The 19078-nt window shown below is 37.8% G+C and overlaps 1 protein-coding gene across 1 annotated transcript in view; it reads left to right on the top strand.

Moving 5' to 3' along the window:
• The window catches only part of LOC124596416 (esterase FE4-like), a 388758-nt gene extending 371102 nt beyond the window's left edge, over nt 1-17656 (top strand). Inside the window, exons 10-11 of the mRNA XM_047135545.1 lie at nt 296-428; nt 14231-17656. Of these exons, the coding sequence (XP_046991501.1) occupies nt 296-428; nt 14231-14411 (314 nt within the window). The 3' untranslated portion in view covers nt 14412-17656. The remainder of the gene's footprint in view (nt 1-295; nt 429-14230) is intronic.
• The last annotated feature ends 1422 nt before the right edge of the window (nt 17657-19078 follow it).

Here is a 19078-nt window from a genome sequence, read left to right as displayed (position 1 = left end):
GTATGGTTTACTAATGTTGGCACAAAATTATTTTAAATTTTGTTGTGATCCAATGAATTAACTGAAATATTGATTGGATACTATGTATAATTTATCCAGCAATAAAACCAGTAAACACTCATTTGAAGAACAGTAACGCAATATCAGTAAACACAGTGTGTTGTCTCTGTTATCGTAGTAGGCCCCTATGGTCTTAATCTCTAACAAAGATTTTACATGTGTACTTGAATACTGTTTTATGCTTTTGTTACTGCAGAATGTTACAGTAATCATCATTTGTTTTCACACTATGCAGGTGCTACTCATACTGCTGAACTTTGCTACTTATTTTTGTTTGCTGATAACAGGCAAGACATTAATAAAGACAGCCACCAACATACTGTACGCTCCATTATGGCTTCTCTTTGGACAAACTTTGCCAAAACTGGGTGAGGACATCATTTTGTCAATCTTTTAAGTTATATATTTGTTGTCATTGATTATTTGGAATATCTTCATGTTTAAATTTTCCATATTGAAAACAGTATTCTGTTCATGTTGTGCATTTGGAAAATTAATAAACATACTTCAGCTTTTGCTGCATCCAGCATTTTTCCAGAGCTAAAAAGAGATGGAACAAATTAAACTGAAGAAATTGATGAGGAAAGGATAAACAGTTCAGAACCTTGCAGCCACCTTTCTTTTCATTGAAGATGGTGTATCAGTAGGGAAGCCATGAAATGCATGAAATTAGTGTAATTAATTTTCAACAAAGATCACAAAAACCTCAATTAATCTGATACCAGCTTCTTTTGGACTGTAACACTTAACCAAATACCTAGAGCCAAAGAGACTAATTAAGGCCAAGGCAAGAATACATACACAAAGATTAACTAATTATTGCACACCAGTGTTAGTCTTGCTGCACTGTTTATTTTTAATCATCCTCCTGCCACATTTTGCATTATAATAAGTGAAAGACAGTACTTAAATGATACAGGGTCATTCAGGAAGAATTTACAATTTTCTGCAAAATCATACTGGTTATTATAAGAGAAGAAATTTAATACCATTATGAACAAAGCATACAATATTAACATATATTCTATTTCAAATCAGTAGTGAAATTTCTCCAGAACATTCTTTGTAGGTGTTATAATTTCCACAAGTATTATTCTGTCTGAGAGACTGATGTATAACAGTATTTATGTGCACAAGACACAAGGTGCTTCACAGTTTTGCATTGTAAAATGGGTTCCACCCAGAGGAGCTATGTTAAATATCATTAATAACCACATAAGATACCCATCACAGATTTTCTGTAACTTTTCTAAGGTCCTTGACTGTGCAAATGTACCACAGTATTGAAAATTCTCACACTATGCCATGAAGGGCAAAATGCTTATTTGGTTACAACCTTCCTCATATAAAAGAAAAAGGAGTTGTCCTAACAGATGCAGATGCAACAGTGAACTCAGAATGGGTGAATATTAAGTAAACAGGGTGATTTTTTCCACTGTATACAAACTCTAGGGATTGATTGATGAGAGGATACAGAGCAAAACAGGTATGATGAACTTATGGCTGTAAGAGCATGGTTTTAATGCCAGAGACCATTTATTCAACCTTACATTGTTACAGAGACTGAGGTCTAATACACGCTGTACCATGCAGCTATAGTTACAGTATGTGTTGAAGATGATTTCCATGTGCCTCAACGCATGTGTGTATGTGCCGTAGTGTGTTCTGTCTCACACATTCACAATGACCAAGCTGCATCCGAACAGTGTCAAAGGCAGCATGGATACACTGCTCCAGTGTTTCCATGTCTGGAATGGGCTCTGCATACATGATACTTTTGAGGTGGCCCCATAACCAGAAATCACACAGGTTGAGATTCAGTGAATGAGCAGGCCATACAACTGGATCCCCCGATCCTATCAATCAACCAGGTAAGGCACAATTGAGATGCATCCAGATGTTAATATTGAAGTGAGCTGGAGCACCATCATATAGCAGCCACATAACCATTCAAAACATCAATGGCATTTCATTTCTTCCAGCAGGGGAGGCAAAGTCACCCACAGGAAACGCCGATAGTTTCGGCCTTTTAGGTTATGTGGAAGCAAGACTGGTCCCAAAATACAGTCACCAATTATCCCAGCTCATACATTCCAGCTGTACCGATGCTGATGATCTGCTGTCACCATACCATGCGGGTCCTGCATATTGTCCCACAAATGACTGTTATGAAACTTGAAGATACCACTCTGTGTAAAGTAACCTCATCTATGAATAGGATGGATGACACAAATCCTGGAATCATTGCCTGGTGAAGAAACCAGTGACAAAACTGCTCCCAATGTGAAAAGTCTGTCACTAGTGAGCCCAGCACACACTGTAAGTGATAAGGGTAGTAATAATTATCATGGACAATGTTCTATGCGGCCATCCACCTTACCCTGTACTGGTGGCCAACTGCCTGGTACTGACATGATGATCACCTTACACAGTGTTAATCACATTTTCCTCCAAGTCTGGTGTCCAAACATTTTGGCCAAACCCTTCACGATTTCTTGCTTTCTGAAATAACCTTGTCTCAGACAAATGGAAAAACACTATTGCAAACACTGAATGCTGTGGTTGTTGTTGGCGGGGATAGGTCTCTTGATACAAGATTGCTGCCCACTGCCCATTACCATCTACCACTCTGTAAGTAAACACCACGTCAGCAAGCTCTCGATTCAGATATGGAACCATTGTGTACAACACTGTATCACATCCACTACAAGGTGAGTCAGCAAGAGAAGTGAATTGGACACAACAGTACCAATTACTGTGGCAGGAGAGGGCACTAGAGCATGATGTATGAGGAACAGTACCAACCTCTAGGAGGAAACCACATGCACTATATCTGTGGCTGTATGGTAAGCGCATATTAGACCACAGTCTCTGTAACAAAGTATGATTAAATAATTGGTCTCTAGCATAGAAACCATGCATTTCTTGACACAAGTTCATTAGACCACTTTTGTTCCTTATCCTCTTGTCGATCAATCCGTCAAGTTTGTAAATGGTGGAAAAAAGTCACCTTGTATATTCATCCTTAGGCACTGATTTTCTTAGTTTAAATAAATGACCTGCCAGTTTCCATAAATAACAAGGTAAAATGTTAATGTTTGCTAGTGATAAAAAATATATTGATTGACAGGCACCATTTCACAATGCAAGATTTGACTGCAATAATGACAAACCAAGCCTATAAACGGTCTGTAGCATGTAATTAAACCTTAAATTTTTTAAAAATAAGGCTGATCACTTTTAGACAGTAAATACCAAACCATACCACAACACAAGTTTTTAAACGAGTAAAAAAGAGCAGTGAGACTAATATGTGGCATTATTAACATGATACCCTGGAGGCCCCTCTTCAAGATACTCAGGATATTTACACTTGTGAGTATGTATACTCGCTAATGACATTCTTGCATTGTCCATTTTAAAATATAAGTGTATTAACAGCTTCTTCTCAGCATAAAATCTAAAATTAATAACTCATAGGTGTTCTGAAATAAACTGAATAAATTCTTCATAGGCCATGCCATCTATAAAAACAATATGTTTAGATGTATAAGCTGATTTTACTGATACATGCTATGAACAGAGGAAAGGTACTTTAAAATTACATCAAATATTACATTTATATTAACACTAGTGTGTAGGTTGTAACATTATATAGAGACAACAATGAAACTAGAGTTCACATGTAAAAGATCTCACTTGGGATAAATGTTCACATACTGTAGTGCACTCAGACTTGTCCTACATTATAAGTACATTTCTAGAACATAAATATGGCAAAGTGAATGGAAATAATTTAGGAATAATGAAGATAAATCTGAACAACAGAGGAACTAAGTCGTCATGACTGGCAAGCAAAACAGAATAAAAACTACGCTAGGTTTCAGCAAACAGGTGACATCTTGGGAATGGAGTCAACAAACACACTCATCCAGTAGACCACAATAGTGCTGTAATCAAATCTACAGCAGTGTGTTTTGGCAATAGCAAATTTGGAAGATGAGTAAATGCAATTTCACTGCTGTTAGCTTTAAAATAGTGATATTGCCTTAATTATATTGGAAGTATTTAATAGATTTAATTAATAAAAAATTACACTCTAAATTGTCAAGAATGGTCATGAATTTCAGTAGTGACAAATGAAATAACAATAACAATCATGAAAGTTCATACACAATCCAGTCACATCAATGTGACCACCTGTCAAAAGCCCGGATAACTATCTTTTGCAATGCAGACCACTGTGAGGCAAGCAGGAAGAGAGCTAGTGAGGTTCAGGAAAGTATTGACAGGGATGTGGAGTCATTCCATCTCCAGCGCCTTGGCCAGCTGCGCTGGGTTTCTTAGCTGATGAGCCATGGCTTAGACAGCCTGATCAAGGTGGTTCCACACATTCTCAATTGGTTTTAAATCTGCAGAATTTGGTGGCCAGTGGAATGGTAAACTCATGGTGATGCTCTCTGAACTGAGAGCTGTGTCTCATGCTGCATTGTCCTGCTAGTAGATGCAATTGTGCCGAGTAAAAACAAACTGCATGTAGGGGTGGACATGGACACAAGGATAGATGCATACTTGTGTTGATCCATTGTGACTTCCAGAATGACAAGAGCACCCACCGAATGCCACAAAAGCATACCCCAGACCACAGTGCTCCAGCCCCCAGCCTGGATCCCTCTGACATTTGTTGCAGGATGTTCGTTTTCAGACATTTCACACTGATGGAGCATAAAATGCGGTTCTTCTGAAAAGGCCACCTGTCACCACTCAGTGGGAATCCAGTTGTGGAAATGGCATGCAAATTCCAGCCTTCATTGCCAACAGACAGCAGTCAGCATGGATACATGAACCAGTAACCTGCTGTGAAGGCCCATGTGCAGAAATGTTCGCTGAACAGTCATTGAGAAGAGATTGGTGGTAGCCCTTTGCTTTGTCTTGGTGGTCATTTGCTCAAAGTTGCACATCTATTTGCCCATACACACCTACAAAGCTGTTGTCTGCCCCAATTATTTATGGCCCATGGTGCACCACAGTTGCTTTGGCACAGGTTTTGGATAGCACCATTTTGACATGCACGGCATTTTTTATCAATGGTGGCACATTAACTCTGTCAAATTTTCCTTGTATATCACATTGCCTATCTCATCTTCATCCACTTTCTCTTCCCGTTTCATAATACTGCCTTCCAGGACTGCCTTTACATAGAACTTCTTTTCAGTTTTTCCACTTTACGGCCTTCCATTCTACACAAAGTACTGGCTTGTCATCTGAGCTCTTGATATTAATACAGCTCCTTTGTTTTCCTCCAATGATGGGTGCATGTTCTATATCCCCCTCCTATGACACTGGATCAATTTCAACCAGACTTGATATGTATAACAATTACTGTCTGGTAAGATGCCCTATTGGCGTGAGAACCACCTAGCACCCACTGGAATGAAGGTGGACAGCTAAAGGGAGGAGTAGGAGATGGACAGAGAGACGAATGAGGAGGTGACAAACAGACAAAGAGGCCTGTGTAGAAGATGGATAGATAGAGGGAGGGAAGGAGCAGATGGACAGGAAGAAGGGGGAAAAGGAGTTAGACTCACAGAGGAAGAAGAGGAGATGGGCAGACAGAGGGGAGAGGAGGGACAGCGATAGGGGAGACAACGTGAACCAAAAGACTGTGAAGAGCAGATGAATGGAGAGGGAGGAGGAGATGAACAGAACAAGGGTTAGGAGGAAACGGATAGAGAGAAGAGCGATGGACAGAGAGGGGGTGGAGGGAGTGGAGCACATTGGCTAAGGAGATGGTGGACGAGAAGATTGAGAGAGAGAATAAAGAAGAACAGACAGAAAGAGTGAGTGGGGGACAAAGTAGATGGGCAGCGAGAGGGAGAGCAGCAGATGGATAGAGAGAGGTTGTGGGAGAATTGGAGAGGGAGAGGAGGGAGGAGATGGACAGACAGAAGAGGGAGGAAGAGAAAGATAGAGGGACGAGGAGGAGATGGACAGAGAGATGGGGAGGAAGAGATGCACAGAGAGGGGGGAAGGATATAAACTCAGAAGACAGAGGAGTAGATTGACAGAGAGAGTGAATAAGAATAGATGGAAAGAGAGAAAGGAGGAGGAGAAGATGGGCAGAGAGAGGAGGAGGAGAAGATGGGCAGAGAGAGGGGAAGGGAAAGATGGGCAGAAAGAGGGGAAGGAAAAGATGGTCAGAGGGAGGGTGTATGAGGAGATGGACAGTGAGAGAGGGAAAGGAAGAAATGGATAGAGAAAGGGAGATGGAGTAGATGGACAGGGGAAGGGGAGGAGGAGATGGATAGAGGTGATGGAGAGGAGAAGATGGATGAGAGTGAAACACTGTGAGTGAGGAGTTGTGATTGGAAGTGCCATGCAACCAAATAAACATCATTCACATAAAAGATCAAAATTTTTTTATTCACTCAGGCCAGAACTGCATTAATTGAATTTAAACACAAATAGTTGCCAAAAGGCAAACAATTAAAACAAAAAGTACTGTGAGGACCAGCCAAAGCTCTTACAATAAGCTGGTAATGTGCCCTATGAGAAGTTGGCACCAGCCACCAGCACTGGCGGTGCTGCCCTACATGACTCTCCATCTAAGTTTGCGCAGCCATTGGCCATACTATAACATTAAAAAAGGGATTGGTTAAACTACATATAACATTTTTACATGATAACCAGGGCAACCTCTTTAGTGACTGTTAAGCCCCAAACATTGACAAGAATAAAGAAACTGCTGGAAACACCAGCAATAAAAACAATTTTACAATATAACAAATACACCAGTAAAAGGCAACAATTCACATTGAAAACATCAATAAAATAATAATCTGATGGTTAAAATAGGGCAAACTAGTCTGCTTTTAAGGATCCAAGAACATTGGGTGCTTTGAGAAAGCCATTAAGATTTTTAACTTACATAGAATAGTTCACTAGCAAGGATTTGCAAAACTAAGAAATTTGATAACAACATGAAATTTACAGCTTTGGATAAAGATCAGGCTGTTTTGTCACAATAAACCACAATATAAAGTAAAATAAATTAAAAAGGATTCTGAGGCCAGACATACATATACAATAAGTAAATTAACTCATAAAACTTTAAGCTATATGGATGGGAACAGCAGATGAAAAACAATAAACTTGCTGAAACAAGAAACCAAATGAACTCTCCAAGCCAAGATGCCACAGGCATGCTTCCCAAAATGCACAAACATTGGAGGCAAATGTTCAGGAACATGCTCACCCGATTCTCTTCCTCCTATATCATAACAGCTTTGGCTACATAAGATGGGCGTGGCATGCATCTACTACCATTGCATCAGCCCTTCCAACCACTACTTGTGACTGATTGTGTCACTTAGGCCACAATGTATTACAGCCAAATAGACTCCAGCCAGCACGTCCACTACCTGCTGTGGCTTGGTGCTGCCCCAGTATGTTGTGGTCAGCCACTGCTGCCTTTCCCTATCTGCTCCAGTCTGAGGTCAAAAATACAATGTATACAACCAGTGTGGCAAGTGCTTTCAAGCCTCACAGGCAGACAGGCCATGCTCTCTTGGGATACTCCTGAACCCATTGCTTGGGCAGCTAACTTACATAACTGTGAAGAAGTACTGTCAATACAACCCAGCAAGGCTAAATCTCCTCATCTTAAATCCAAAAAAAAAAAAGGGGGGGGGGGGGGGAGAGAGAGATCACAATGATCTTATACAATGGCCAATCTTAACCAAGCTTAGATGAAACTGGCAGTTTTATTAGTAGACAGGTTTTTAACTAAAAGGCTAACTGGGGTCAATGTTTTAATTACTTTAGAAGGCTCCACAGTATGTGGCAACAATTTACCTGAAATCATTTCATCCCCCTGGCCTTAGCTTCCAAAATTTCTTATAAAGACAATACCAAACATGTTTAGTTGGCAAGATTCCTACACCAATTACAACATTCTCTCTCCTTCTGGTGTGCAAGATCAACATTGCTTCTGGATCACCTCCAATTCTGGCTAATCTCAGGGGTAACCCACTCTGGGAGGAGGTCATTTACAGACCATAAATTGTACAGAGGAGAATTAAGAGGGTATTCCACCATCAAAGCAAGTGAAGTTGTTTTATGGACCTCGCGGGTAGCGGTACTGAAGGCCAGGTTTAGCCTTTTACGTTTATCCCATTTCATCTGCATGTGAGAGTGAAAAATAATGACAGCAGACTTGAGATTGCAACTTATTCATCGAATGAAGGATTGCTGTTGTAGTAAGGAATAATGGTCACATGAGATTTGCATTCTCAGAACAAAATTTCTTAAATATTTCCACAAATTAGTGCAACTAGTCATCTTTTGTTTTATTCTTCAATTTTTATTTTTCATTACCAGTTTTCAATTGCCTAGTAATTCATCATCAGATGGTACATATTTATTGCATGTTTGTAGCATTTTGGGGCTTGTGTAGAGTTATTGCTGTCTGTTAATTTGTTCTTGGTGCACACATTGTTTTGGAAAACATAACACATCACCTCACAAATTAAGCCACAGGTAACAATTTCCCCATGCCTTCTTCTTCTTCTTCTTCTTCTTCTTTCCATTTTGTAAAGCCTCTAACTCAAAAACTGAGTACTTCAATTCAGCAGCAGATAGAGCCCCAGAAGCGTCTGCTGCCAGTTGCCTGCAGCCATTTTCTCCTGAAGGAGAACCACAGCGACATCAGAATTTAAACATCTGTTTGAACTACAAAAAGCCCCTTGAAATCCAGAATTGCCAAGCTAGGAACATTACTCAGGTGGTTCTAAGAGCATCAAACATGGCCTGTTGACTCTCTGTCCACTGGAAAGCTGCTTGTATTTTGCATAGCTGATTTAATGGTGTCCCTAGGTGAAGTTGGGTATAGACTTCCTAAAAAAAATGTACCATCTCTATGAACCAGACAATACCCTTCTTATTCTTCAGTGGAGAGAAATTTTGGATGGCCTTGGTATGTTCTTGGTTGACCTTCATCCCCCCCCCTCCTCCTCACCACACCCCCCCAGAAGAAACTAAACACCTTAGGAATGACATTTCCTGGTAGTCAAGATTTATCTTAGAGGGCTTGACAGTTAAACCATACCATACAAGTTAAGCAATACTTGTGTCACATGCTCCATATCTTCATGAAATGTCCTACTTACACCACTATGTCATATAAATAGTTTAAGTTTATGATCCTTCCCCAAAATGGAATTCAAGAACAGTGAAAGTACAATGGCACCTGTAGACAATCAAAATGGATCCCGGCTGAACTTGAAAAAATTCCATATGGTGTAGAATGTGGTTACAAACTTTAAATCCTCAGTCAGTGGAACCTAATGGTAGGCTTGGTTAAGGTCCAGAACCATAAAATAACAAGCCCCCATGAACCATATAAAACAATTAACAAAGTTTGGCAAGGGAACTGATTGTAAAATCACCTTCTGATTAAGAGCACAGTAATCCACTACTGCTCTGTAATCTGCACCATTCCCCATAGGTATAAGAAAGATGGGTGATGCATAAGGCAAGGGTGATGGCCAGATAACCTCGTCATAAAGCATTTTATCAGTTATCTGACGCAATGCCCTTATCTTTGGAAAGGATAGCCAGAAAGGGGCCTGACAAATTGGAACATCATCAGCCAGTTGTATTTGGCACTGAAACTCATCTATGAATCCTAGCTTATCAGTTAATACATCAGTAAACTGCCTAAGCACCCTCAACAATAGTTTGGCGTTTCCTTGTTCCAAATGGCCAAGCTCACATCCAGCAGCAGAACTGGAAACAATATTTAATGTCTTGTGTGCAACTATGGTCACATAACTGGTGATGTTTTCTGTGCTGAAATTATAAATAAAATTGTCTGCTACAACAATCAAGAACCAGTTTCATGCCCTGAATGAAATCATAACTTGTCAAAAGTTTTGTAGATAATCCCTTTGCAACCATTAGACTCATTGGCCATAACAACCCTTGAATTTTATGCTTCCCCACACACACAGCACATTAATAGCAATACCTGTTCATTAATGGTATGACAATTCGGACTGACTGTTTGCGACCAAAAAACATATAGATATTGTGGTACTTTAAATACCAGCCATACTCCTGAACAGAAGGACTACTTCCTGAATCCAACAAGATGCATGCAGGCTCGTGATTAAGAGCTGCACATACAAATGGAAGGAACTGTCTGGTGAATGATTTAATACTATTACACCCCTTCAGCAGAAATCCGTATTCACACTGGAGTGCACTTTGTTGGTGTCAGCTGTTCCAAAATTTCTCTTGCCTAGTGGGACACTCACACACAAAATGCTCTTACTACCCATAATTATAGCAGCTCCTTCTGAGAGGGGCCACACTTTCATTTGGTTTGCATGTCTACTGAGTTCTAAAACCCTGACTCTCTAGCAAGATTCTTTAAATCATGTTTTTCATCTCCAAAGCTGATACTCTCTATACATGCCACAATTTTATCAAGGTCAGCAAAAGAACTAGGTTTATCACAGAACAATACATATGAATGATCTTTGGGTCTCTTTTCTTCCAAAATGTTATTCATGGCTTACGTTTTGCTTATGGTGGCATGGATCTGCTCAATATACTGTGCAAGTGTCTCACCATAGGCTTTCATGTGAAAGCAATGCTGACTCACAATATCTTTCCCACCACAACTAAATAACTTATCCTGCATAATCTTCTCACATAAATCCTTCAAAATGCATCTATTATACAAAATTATTCTAATCATCCCACTCAAACAACACCAAGCTAAACAGTATAAGAACTGAAGAATCACTATATGAGCAATCTTAAGTGTATCTACATGGTTTTCCAACTGAACAGAGGATCTAAGTATTTCCTGAACATTGTCAATAGACAAAACCACTAGGTTACATATCTCTGCATTTGAGTACACATGCCTATACCTGTTTCTTTGGCACTTCAGTGAAAACACACTAGTAAAAGGCAACAATTTACATTTGACATGCCAATAAAATAATAATCTGAAGAGTAAAACAAGGCAAACTAGCTTTCTTTTAAGGCTCTCAGAACCTCAGCAACCCTGTGAAAGCCATTAAGACTTTTAACTTAAAATACAAATAGTTAGCTACCAAGGATTTTAAAAACTAAGAAATTTGATAGTAACAAGAAAATTACAGTTTTGGATAAAGATCATGGAATTTGGTTTCAGTAACACACAATATACAGTAAAACAAATTGAAAGGAATTCTAAAGCCAGAAACACATGTTAAAAAAGGGAAATAACTTGTAAAACTTTAAGCAACAAAACATGCCTCAGTTAACTCAAATTCTCGGACCTGCACTGGAACACATGGAGGAGAATGGCAGATGACAAAACAATGAAGTTGGTGAAACAAGGGACCAAGCAAACTCTCCAAGCCAAGTTGCCACAGGCATGCTTTCCAGAAGGCACAAATGTTGGGAAATATGTTCACCAAATTCTCTTCCTTCTGTATCACCCAGAGTTTGACTGGGTGGGCCCAGCACACTTCCAATGAGAATGCATCAGCCCTTCCAACCAGTACTTGCAACTTATTGTGTCTCTTAGACCAATGTGTATTATAGCCAAGTAGCATCCAGCCAGAATGTTTGCTTCCTCTTGTGGCTCAGCACTGCCCCTATATGGTGTGGTGGACCAGCACTGCCTTTTCCCATCTGCTATAGTCCAAGATTGAAAAACAGAATGTGTCAAACTGGCACAGCAAGTCCTTTCAAGCCTTGCAAGTGGTCAGGCCACATTCCCAAAAAATGAAGATAATGTAGGCAACTGTGGAGAAGCAAAGAGAGCAAAGAAAAGAAATGGAAAGAGAGACAGAGGGGGAGGGGGGGGGGGGGGGGAAGTGTTGGGCCCTGCCCACTCATCTCTTATAGGGTGCCTAAAGGATGCTGCTTTCTCGGATAGCTATACAACAATTCAAGCAAATCACATTAATGGTTTTTTATTACAATAAAGTAGATTGACAATACTTAACTTTGGTTTACAACAAGTTGTTGCAAGCAATGGGCAACATGCAAATAATCAATGTCCTTCGCTGTAGACAATGTCCATACAAAAAATTAATGTAAGGCACAAGTCTCAGTATAACAGTTAGGATGGCCTCTTCTAATCCTGGGTCTACTAGTCCGTCTTCTACTGCCCGGCCGAGGCTGGCAGGAGGGGTACTTATATTCTCTTCTTGTAGAAGCCGCTCCCTGTTGTGGTGACATTTTGTGAGAATGCTATTGGCTGACATTGTCTCACAGCCTTCTCTGCTCTTGCATTCTTCATTTTTGTGCTGGCACTTTTCATTATGCTGGAACAGGAAGGAGATGGGCAGAGAGAGGAGAGAGAAGGAGTTGGAAAGAAAGAAGGTGAAGAGAAGATGTACAGAGGGAGGGGGAGAAGGAAATGGACAGAGAGAATGGAGAGAAGAATAGAGAGAGAGGGTAAAGGTGGAAATGGTCAATGAGAGGGGGGAGGAGGACATGGAAGAGAAGATGTGTGGTGTATATGTAACATATTCTTTTGTGGGAAAATCCACAGGTAAAAACCTGGATATTTCCTATAGTTGTGCATGCTTCTAAAGCTCTGTTCATTCCTGATTTGACAGTTAGCACCTTCTGTTGTAAATCTCATTTTTTATCTTCATTTTCCTTTTTTCTTCCTTCATTTACTGCATTTTCATATGTCCCCCTTTCATTGATCCAATTTAATAACTCCAGTGTTATCCAAAGATTTCTGCTAGATCTTGTCTTTTTGTGTGTTTGATCCTGTGCTGCCATCATTATTTTATGTATTCTTCTTCTATTGTTTCCTTTCCCCTGGTCCAAGGCCACGTCTTTCTACTTAGTTGTTTCTATTGTAGTGCACCAGGAATATCCAAGTGCAGACACAGTTTCCTTTCACCTGAATGCAACGTAATAAACATTTGTATGTATGTTGTTTGTTTCCAAACAAAAAATCTTTGTTGAATCATACTGGCATCACTTTATTAGATAGTCACTTGCCCTACCTGTTTTATCATTTTAAAAAATTAACCAGTGCTATGCTCAGTGATGGACAGTTATTATGTGCTAATGTCCTACAGAACACTGTAAATATTGCGTCAAAATTATGCCATTTTGCTTCAAATATAAGCTGGATATTGCACTAAAATGATGCCATTTCTCTTCAAATGTTAGCCATAAATCACACTAAAATTATGCCATTTCTCTTCGAATGCATGCAGTTATGCAAATAACTGCAACAACTAGAAACCAGTGTCGAGTATTATGATCAACTCATAAAAGTGACACAGCAATCTGTTTACTGCTGCACATGTTCTTCTGGCACTATGAGTGCTATGTTGCTCATAGCACCAAGACAGTATTTTCTTTGAAATTGCATTTTGTGTAAGCGTAGAAGGTAAGGAATTTTTAAAGTACAATTGTGGTGATGACAATGTAGGTGTTGCACTATTAATTATAAAATTAAAAAATAATGTTTCAGTTTTTATATATATTAAATTAATATGTTCAATTTAATTAGGATTACTACAATTGTAGGTCAAAAGCCTATAGGCTAGATGGTGGTAAAACAAGTGAGTATACCAGGAAATTTAGTATGAAAGTTTTTTTCTGTAAATGATCTGCAAAAGAGGCTATTATTCAGTAGATCTTTGGAGGAGAAAGTGAGATTTAAAGAGATAGGTAGATATACTTCCAATGTAAATCTAACAAGCCCACTGATTTGTTTACATAAGACTGAAAATTTTTAAATACTTGCAAAATATTTTGATTAGCTTCTTAACTGTTCACAACCAGTCCATAAGCTTGAATACTCAGTCATAAAAATCTTGAAGAAGATTTACAACTCTCTGTCAAAGAAATTGAAGAACTTATTAAAACTTTATAAAGCTTTCTTTCAAATATTCAAGTTATAAAAAATTAAAAATATTCATGCTTTTATTGGTATTAAATGTTTTCCTTTCTAATTAGATATTTTCATCATTTCATATTCCCATATCAAGATTTCATGTAACATCAAATTTTCTTTCTAGATCATTCATGTAATCTGTAGCAATAGGATTTGAATTTCGCAAGAAATTATCAGTGTGAAGCAGAACTAAATTCTTAAGTTTCAGTTCTATGAGAAATATGTTTGAATTTGTTCCAGTGATCCAACATACGAACTAAATGATGTTGTGACAGAGCACTGGCCAGCCTACACATTAGAAGACCCTGCATTTGCAGACATTGGACAGGAACTGAAAATCAAAAGAAATATTAACAGCCAGTATTTCAATTTCTGGTGGGATACATACTATCCAGCACGTCTTCAATCTGCTAAACAATGACTATCGAAAAACAACTGATGAAGGCTCTGTTGCTTTTGTTTGGTTAAGTTTCTCAAATTTCTCTCCATCTTTCTGTTCGCATTTTCTGGGTGGTACTGTTTAAATGTTTCATTCGATTAAGATAGAAAGGAATGTGTTGCATTTGGTTATGAAAGGATATTCATTTCGCATTGAAAACCAGCACAAAAACAAAACAAAAAATCATAGAAATAAATTATTATTCAAATGGATCATCACTTTAGTGCTTCAGAAAACAGAATGACCTCATATGGATCACTGTTTAAATGATAAGTTCAAACCATCGTTTTAAAGGATTGTAAAAAACAAACAAAAACCATTTTGTTGGAGTAACTGAATTTGAAACAAAATCGCACATTTTGCATGGAATATAGAACAAATGAGAGAGAGAGAGAACACATTCATAACGGTGAAAGGTCAAGATGTAAAGTATGTGAAGTGCATCTCTTGGAAACCATCTAACAGAGATGTCCATGCTCGGATAATTTGGAATCAAAATGTTATCATTTACCAGTTGTAACAGATAAATTTCACCAAGTACATTATTAATCTTATTTTACATGTCTATAGTTACTGGAACAAAATTAATTTATTTAACATTCATGTAGTACAGTAGCACCTAACTGACATGACTGTTAGTACCAAGTGTTTCTGGAGCCCTTATTAGACAAAGAAATTAAGCTATGTATACTGACGAACAGTATCATAGTAATGTGTGTCATCAGTACAAGTAATAGGGGACATGGATTTAATGAATCTGAAATAACATTTCCAGATAGAAAGCACAACCATAATTTTTTTAAATGTAACTTCACACACAAAAAATTAAAATCATTGTAGAAAAGTAATTTTCAAATAAACTTTAAAGATTGAGGTAAATAATCAGCACAATGTCACATAAAACTGAAATTAGACCAAATGAAACTAATCACTTCATCATATCAATGAAAATAATCAATGTTTGAAAATATAAGCTATTTGGATGGATAAAAAAATCTATTCACCAAGTAGCAGCAGGAGGAAACACATATAAAGGATATGAAAATATGCAACCTTTCAGAACCAATGGCTCCTTCTTCTGGTAGAAGACTTGAAAGGTAGAAAAGAGGGAATGGTGAGGCTTAGAACATGGGGAGACTTACGGAAAAGTCAAAAAGAATCCTGGGTCAAGGGAGACTTACCGCAGATGGGATGAGAAGGAAAGACAGATTGTTGGCACCAAACAAGATTTTAAAACTAAAAGATTGGACAACTTTTCGGTAACTCTCCCCATTTCCTAAATCTCATCAGTCCTTTAACTTCATCCCTTTTCTTTTACCTTCAACTCTTCTGCAAGAAGAAGAAAACATTGAATCGAAAACCTTGCATATTTGCTTATCTTTTATATGTTTTTTCTCTTGCCTTCACTTGGTGAGTAGATTTTTTATCTATCCAGTAATAATCATTTTATCAGTAACTCCACATTCTGTGAAACTATATCTTTCCAAATTAAATTTTCAACTGACAACCTCCAAATATTGAACAAGATGTAATAATATTCAGATTCCTAACATATAAACAAATTTTAAGTACTCGGAGCACATAAGATAATTTGATCAAAATCTCTATCTTATCATCAGGTGAACATAACATTAGATGAATGAATCATTTGAATACATTTATTTTCTTTTTTAAAATCTGAAATCATTGTTTTTAAATAGTTATGGGCTTCTTTATTTCCGTTACATAAGTTGAAGTTTTGTGAGCTAGTGGACAGTGAAGGTCACAGCTAAGTCAACAGACTCTTACCTCATATCAAGAGACAGCTGCATAGTGTCCTGTAGACAGAAACAGTTCTATTTTGAAAATTAGTTCATATCACTCATAAGATGATATAAACTGAGTTCCATTTACAACAGAAATCATTTATGGCAGTGGCTGGAAGTATAACATCTTCTCAAGGAATACATACATCATTTACAATGTTTGTTAGTTAGTTTCATCATCCAGGGATCATGTGCATGATAAATTGTAATGATGTGGAATGAGTCATTTTACACTCACATGGCAAACTAATTTCTAAGAATGACTTTAATGTAGCAAATTCAGGGAAAGAGGCCCTGAAAGAGAGCTTAGAAGACACAGAGATAGTTTCTTTCAGGTTGCACAGTTGCTTGTTGAGAATGAATGTGCCACTCAGAAAATACACACAATGAAAGTACTTTTAGTCAGTAACAAATGTCTAGAAAAGCTAATGTAAAACAAGGGCAATATGGTGACCATTTTCATTTCACATATTCATTAAACAGAGGAGGAGGATGGAACTGCACAAAATGAACATGCTTTGTGCATCATTAAGCAATTATGATTAAAAATGAAACCAGTGCTGGAATTTTCAAAACATATAGCAGACAAAAAACAACTATCCTCTTATCTGATCTGTGGATTTGTCTTAGATCATAGGTAATGGCATTCACAGGTCATTACATGATGCCATCCTGAGTGCACCACATTTAATGAAAGAACAGCTTGTTCCTTTCAGTATGAATATAGCAGTAATCTCTAATTTTTATTAAGGGACTAAAATCATTCCTGGTCACTATCAATTTAATTCACAGCTCGAACTAAGGGTAAGTGCAGCTCGCATCCAACATTCTTATTGTTTCTTTTGAGTCAGTTATCTGAAGCCATTTGATATGCTTTAAAGTTTTAAGAAAGAACAGGAAAATTACTGATCTCATACTTAGCTGCTGAATTAAATAGCTGTTTTAAAATGTCATGCTGATCTCATTGCCAAATTCTAATGGAGTTGATATGCAAAGGCTGTCATCAATTACTTCATTGGTATCCCACCAGGAATTGAACATGAGACTGTTGGGTGTGAAGTGTGAAACATAGACACCACTCCATAAAGAATCAATCAAGTTAATAATTGTATCTCCAATTGTGTCTCATGTTAATAGCACTGACAGTAGAGTTAGCACAGAAATACTCCAAAATGCAACGGAGAGAACAAAACTTTTTGTTTTATATACTTCTATGAAGTTTATAAAGTACAATATTTGAAATGTAGCTCATCCACATGTGTTGTGTGCATTTCATGTATTAATGGATTATTAAATTAGAGTACAGCTTCTACCAAAGTGAAATTGTAATGCTGTGAAATGGCTGTGTAATATTACCTTGCATGTGAAAAACTAATATTTTTACAAATGGAAATAAAATATATTTATTTTTACTTTTCTATATATATTGTGAAATTTATTGCCCAGTTAATTACCCATAAACTATTTCATTGCACGCTTCCTAAAAAAAACTTTTCAGGTATTACATATGATGCCGGCCGCTGTGGCCAAGCGGTTCTAGGCGCTTCAGTCCGGAACCGCGCTGCTGCTATGGTGGCAGGTTCGAATCCTGCCTCGGGCATGGATGTGTGTGATGTCCTTAGGTTAGTTAGGTTTAAGTAGTTCTACGTCTAGGGGACTTATGACCTCAGATGTTAAGTCCCATATTGCTTAGAACCATTTGAACAAATGTTAAGAATATTAAGTTGTCCTTAACCTTCATCTACCCTTGTCCTCACTACAGGTGTGTCCCTCTCATCTTGGAAGTCTCAATGACCTGCCCTCTCTTGTTAAACTCCTCCAAGCTTTTCCCCTCTCCCTTCATGGAGGAAGGAACTGTTAGATCTGAAAACTAGACAATGTATCTCTTTTATGTTTATATGTATTTGTCAGTATTACTACACAATTAACCTTCTGAAGGTAACAAATGATCATAAATTCTGACTCATAATTTACCATATAGCGGGGCACTGAGTCACAGATAGGCACAACAAAAAGTCTCTCACAATTATAGCTTTCAGCCATTAAGGCCTTCACAACTCACACACACGACTGCAGTCTCAGGCAACTGAAACCACACTGCAGTGTGTCTATTGCTGACAAAGGCCTTAATGGCTGAAAGCTATAATTGTGAGAGTCTTTTTGTTGTGCCTATCTGCGACTCAGTTATCCTAGATTTTCCATTGTTTGACTCATAATTTATTACTTTTCTCAATTAAATTTTCCTTTATAACATTAAAAATAACAAGATATAAATGTGGCGCTCGCTAATGATTATATTCATTATAGATAAATTTTCTTAGTTGATATGTTTCCATCCACAATGATTCTTTCGTGTCATATAGAAATCGCCTCAATGTTATTCGTAAGAAAACATCTTAAACCACTTCTAATGAGTTAAATATTATTAACACTATGTAATAGGAGTGTTTTATTTTTGTTCCCATACAATGTTCCTTAAGAATTTGTGGTCTTCCTAAACAAATATATTATTTTATTGTGGTAGTGTCTGTATAAGACAGTTAGTTGATTCTAAAACAAAATGTATTTGTGGAACTTATTAAAAAAGGTACTCTGACACTGCTAACTGAAAAGTAGCATAAGTGTTGATAGAATACACAAATAAGATCATCCATAAAAAATGTACAGCCCCTAAACAGTCATGTAACACTATTCATCATAAAAAATGGCTCCCTGGTGGCACACGTATAATCTTTGTCTGGAAGAAGTAGACTGGTCTGAAGCGGATGTCGTCCAGAGTTATTGTAGTTAGGACAAAGGTGTTGTCTGACCCACAGAGCATGGCAATGGCTGAAGTGCCACAAT

Source organism: Schistocerca americana, chromosome 2 (assembly GCF_021461395.2).
Source record: "Schistocerca americana isolate TAMUIC-IGC-003095 chromosome 2, iqSchAmer2.1, whole genome shotgun sequence".
Taxonomy (NCBI): Eukaryota; Metazoa; Arthropoda; class Insecta; order Orthoptera; family Acrididae; genus Schistocerca; species Schistocerca americana.
This window is presented reverse-complemented; position numbering and strand designations above follow the sequence as displayed.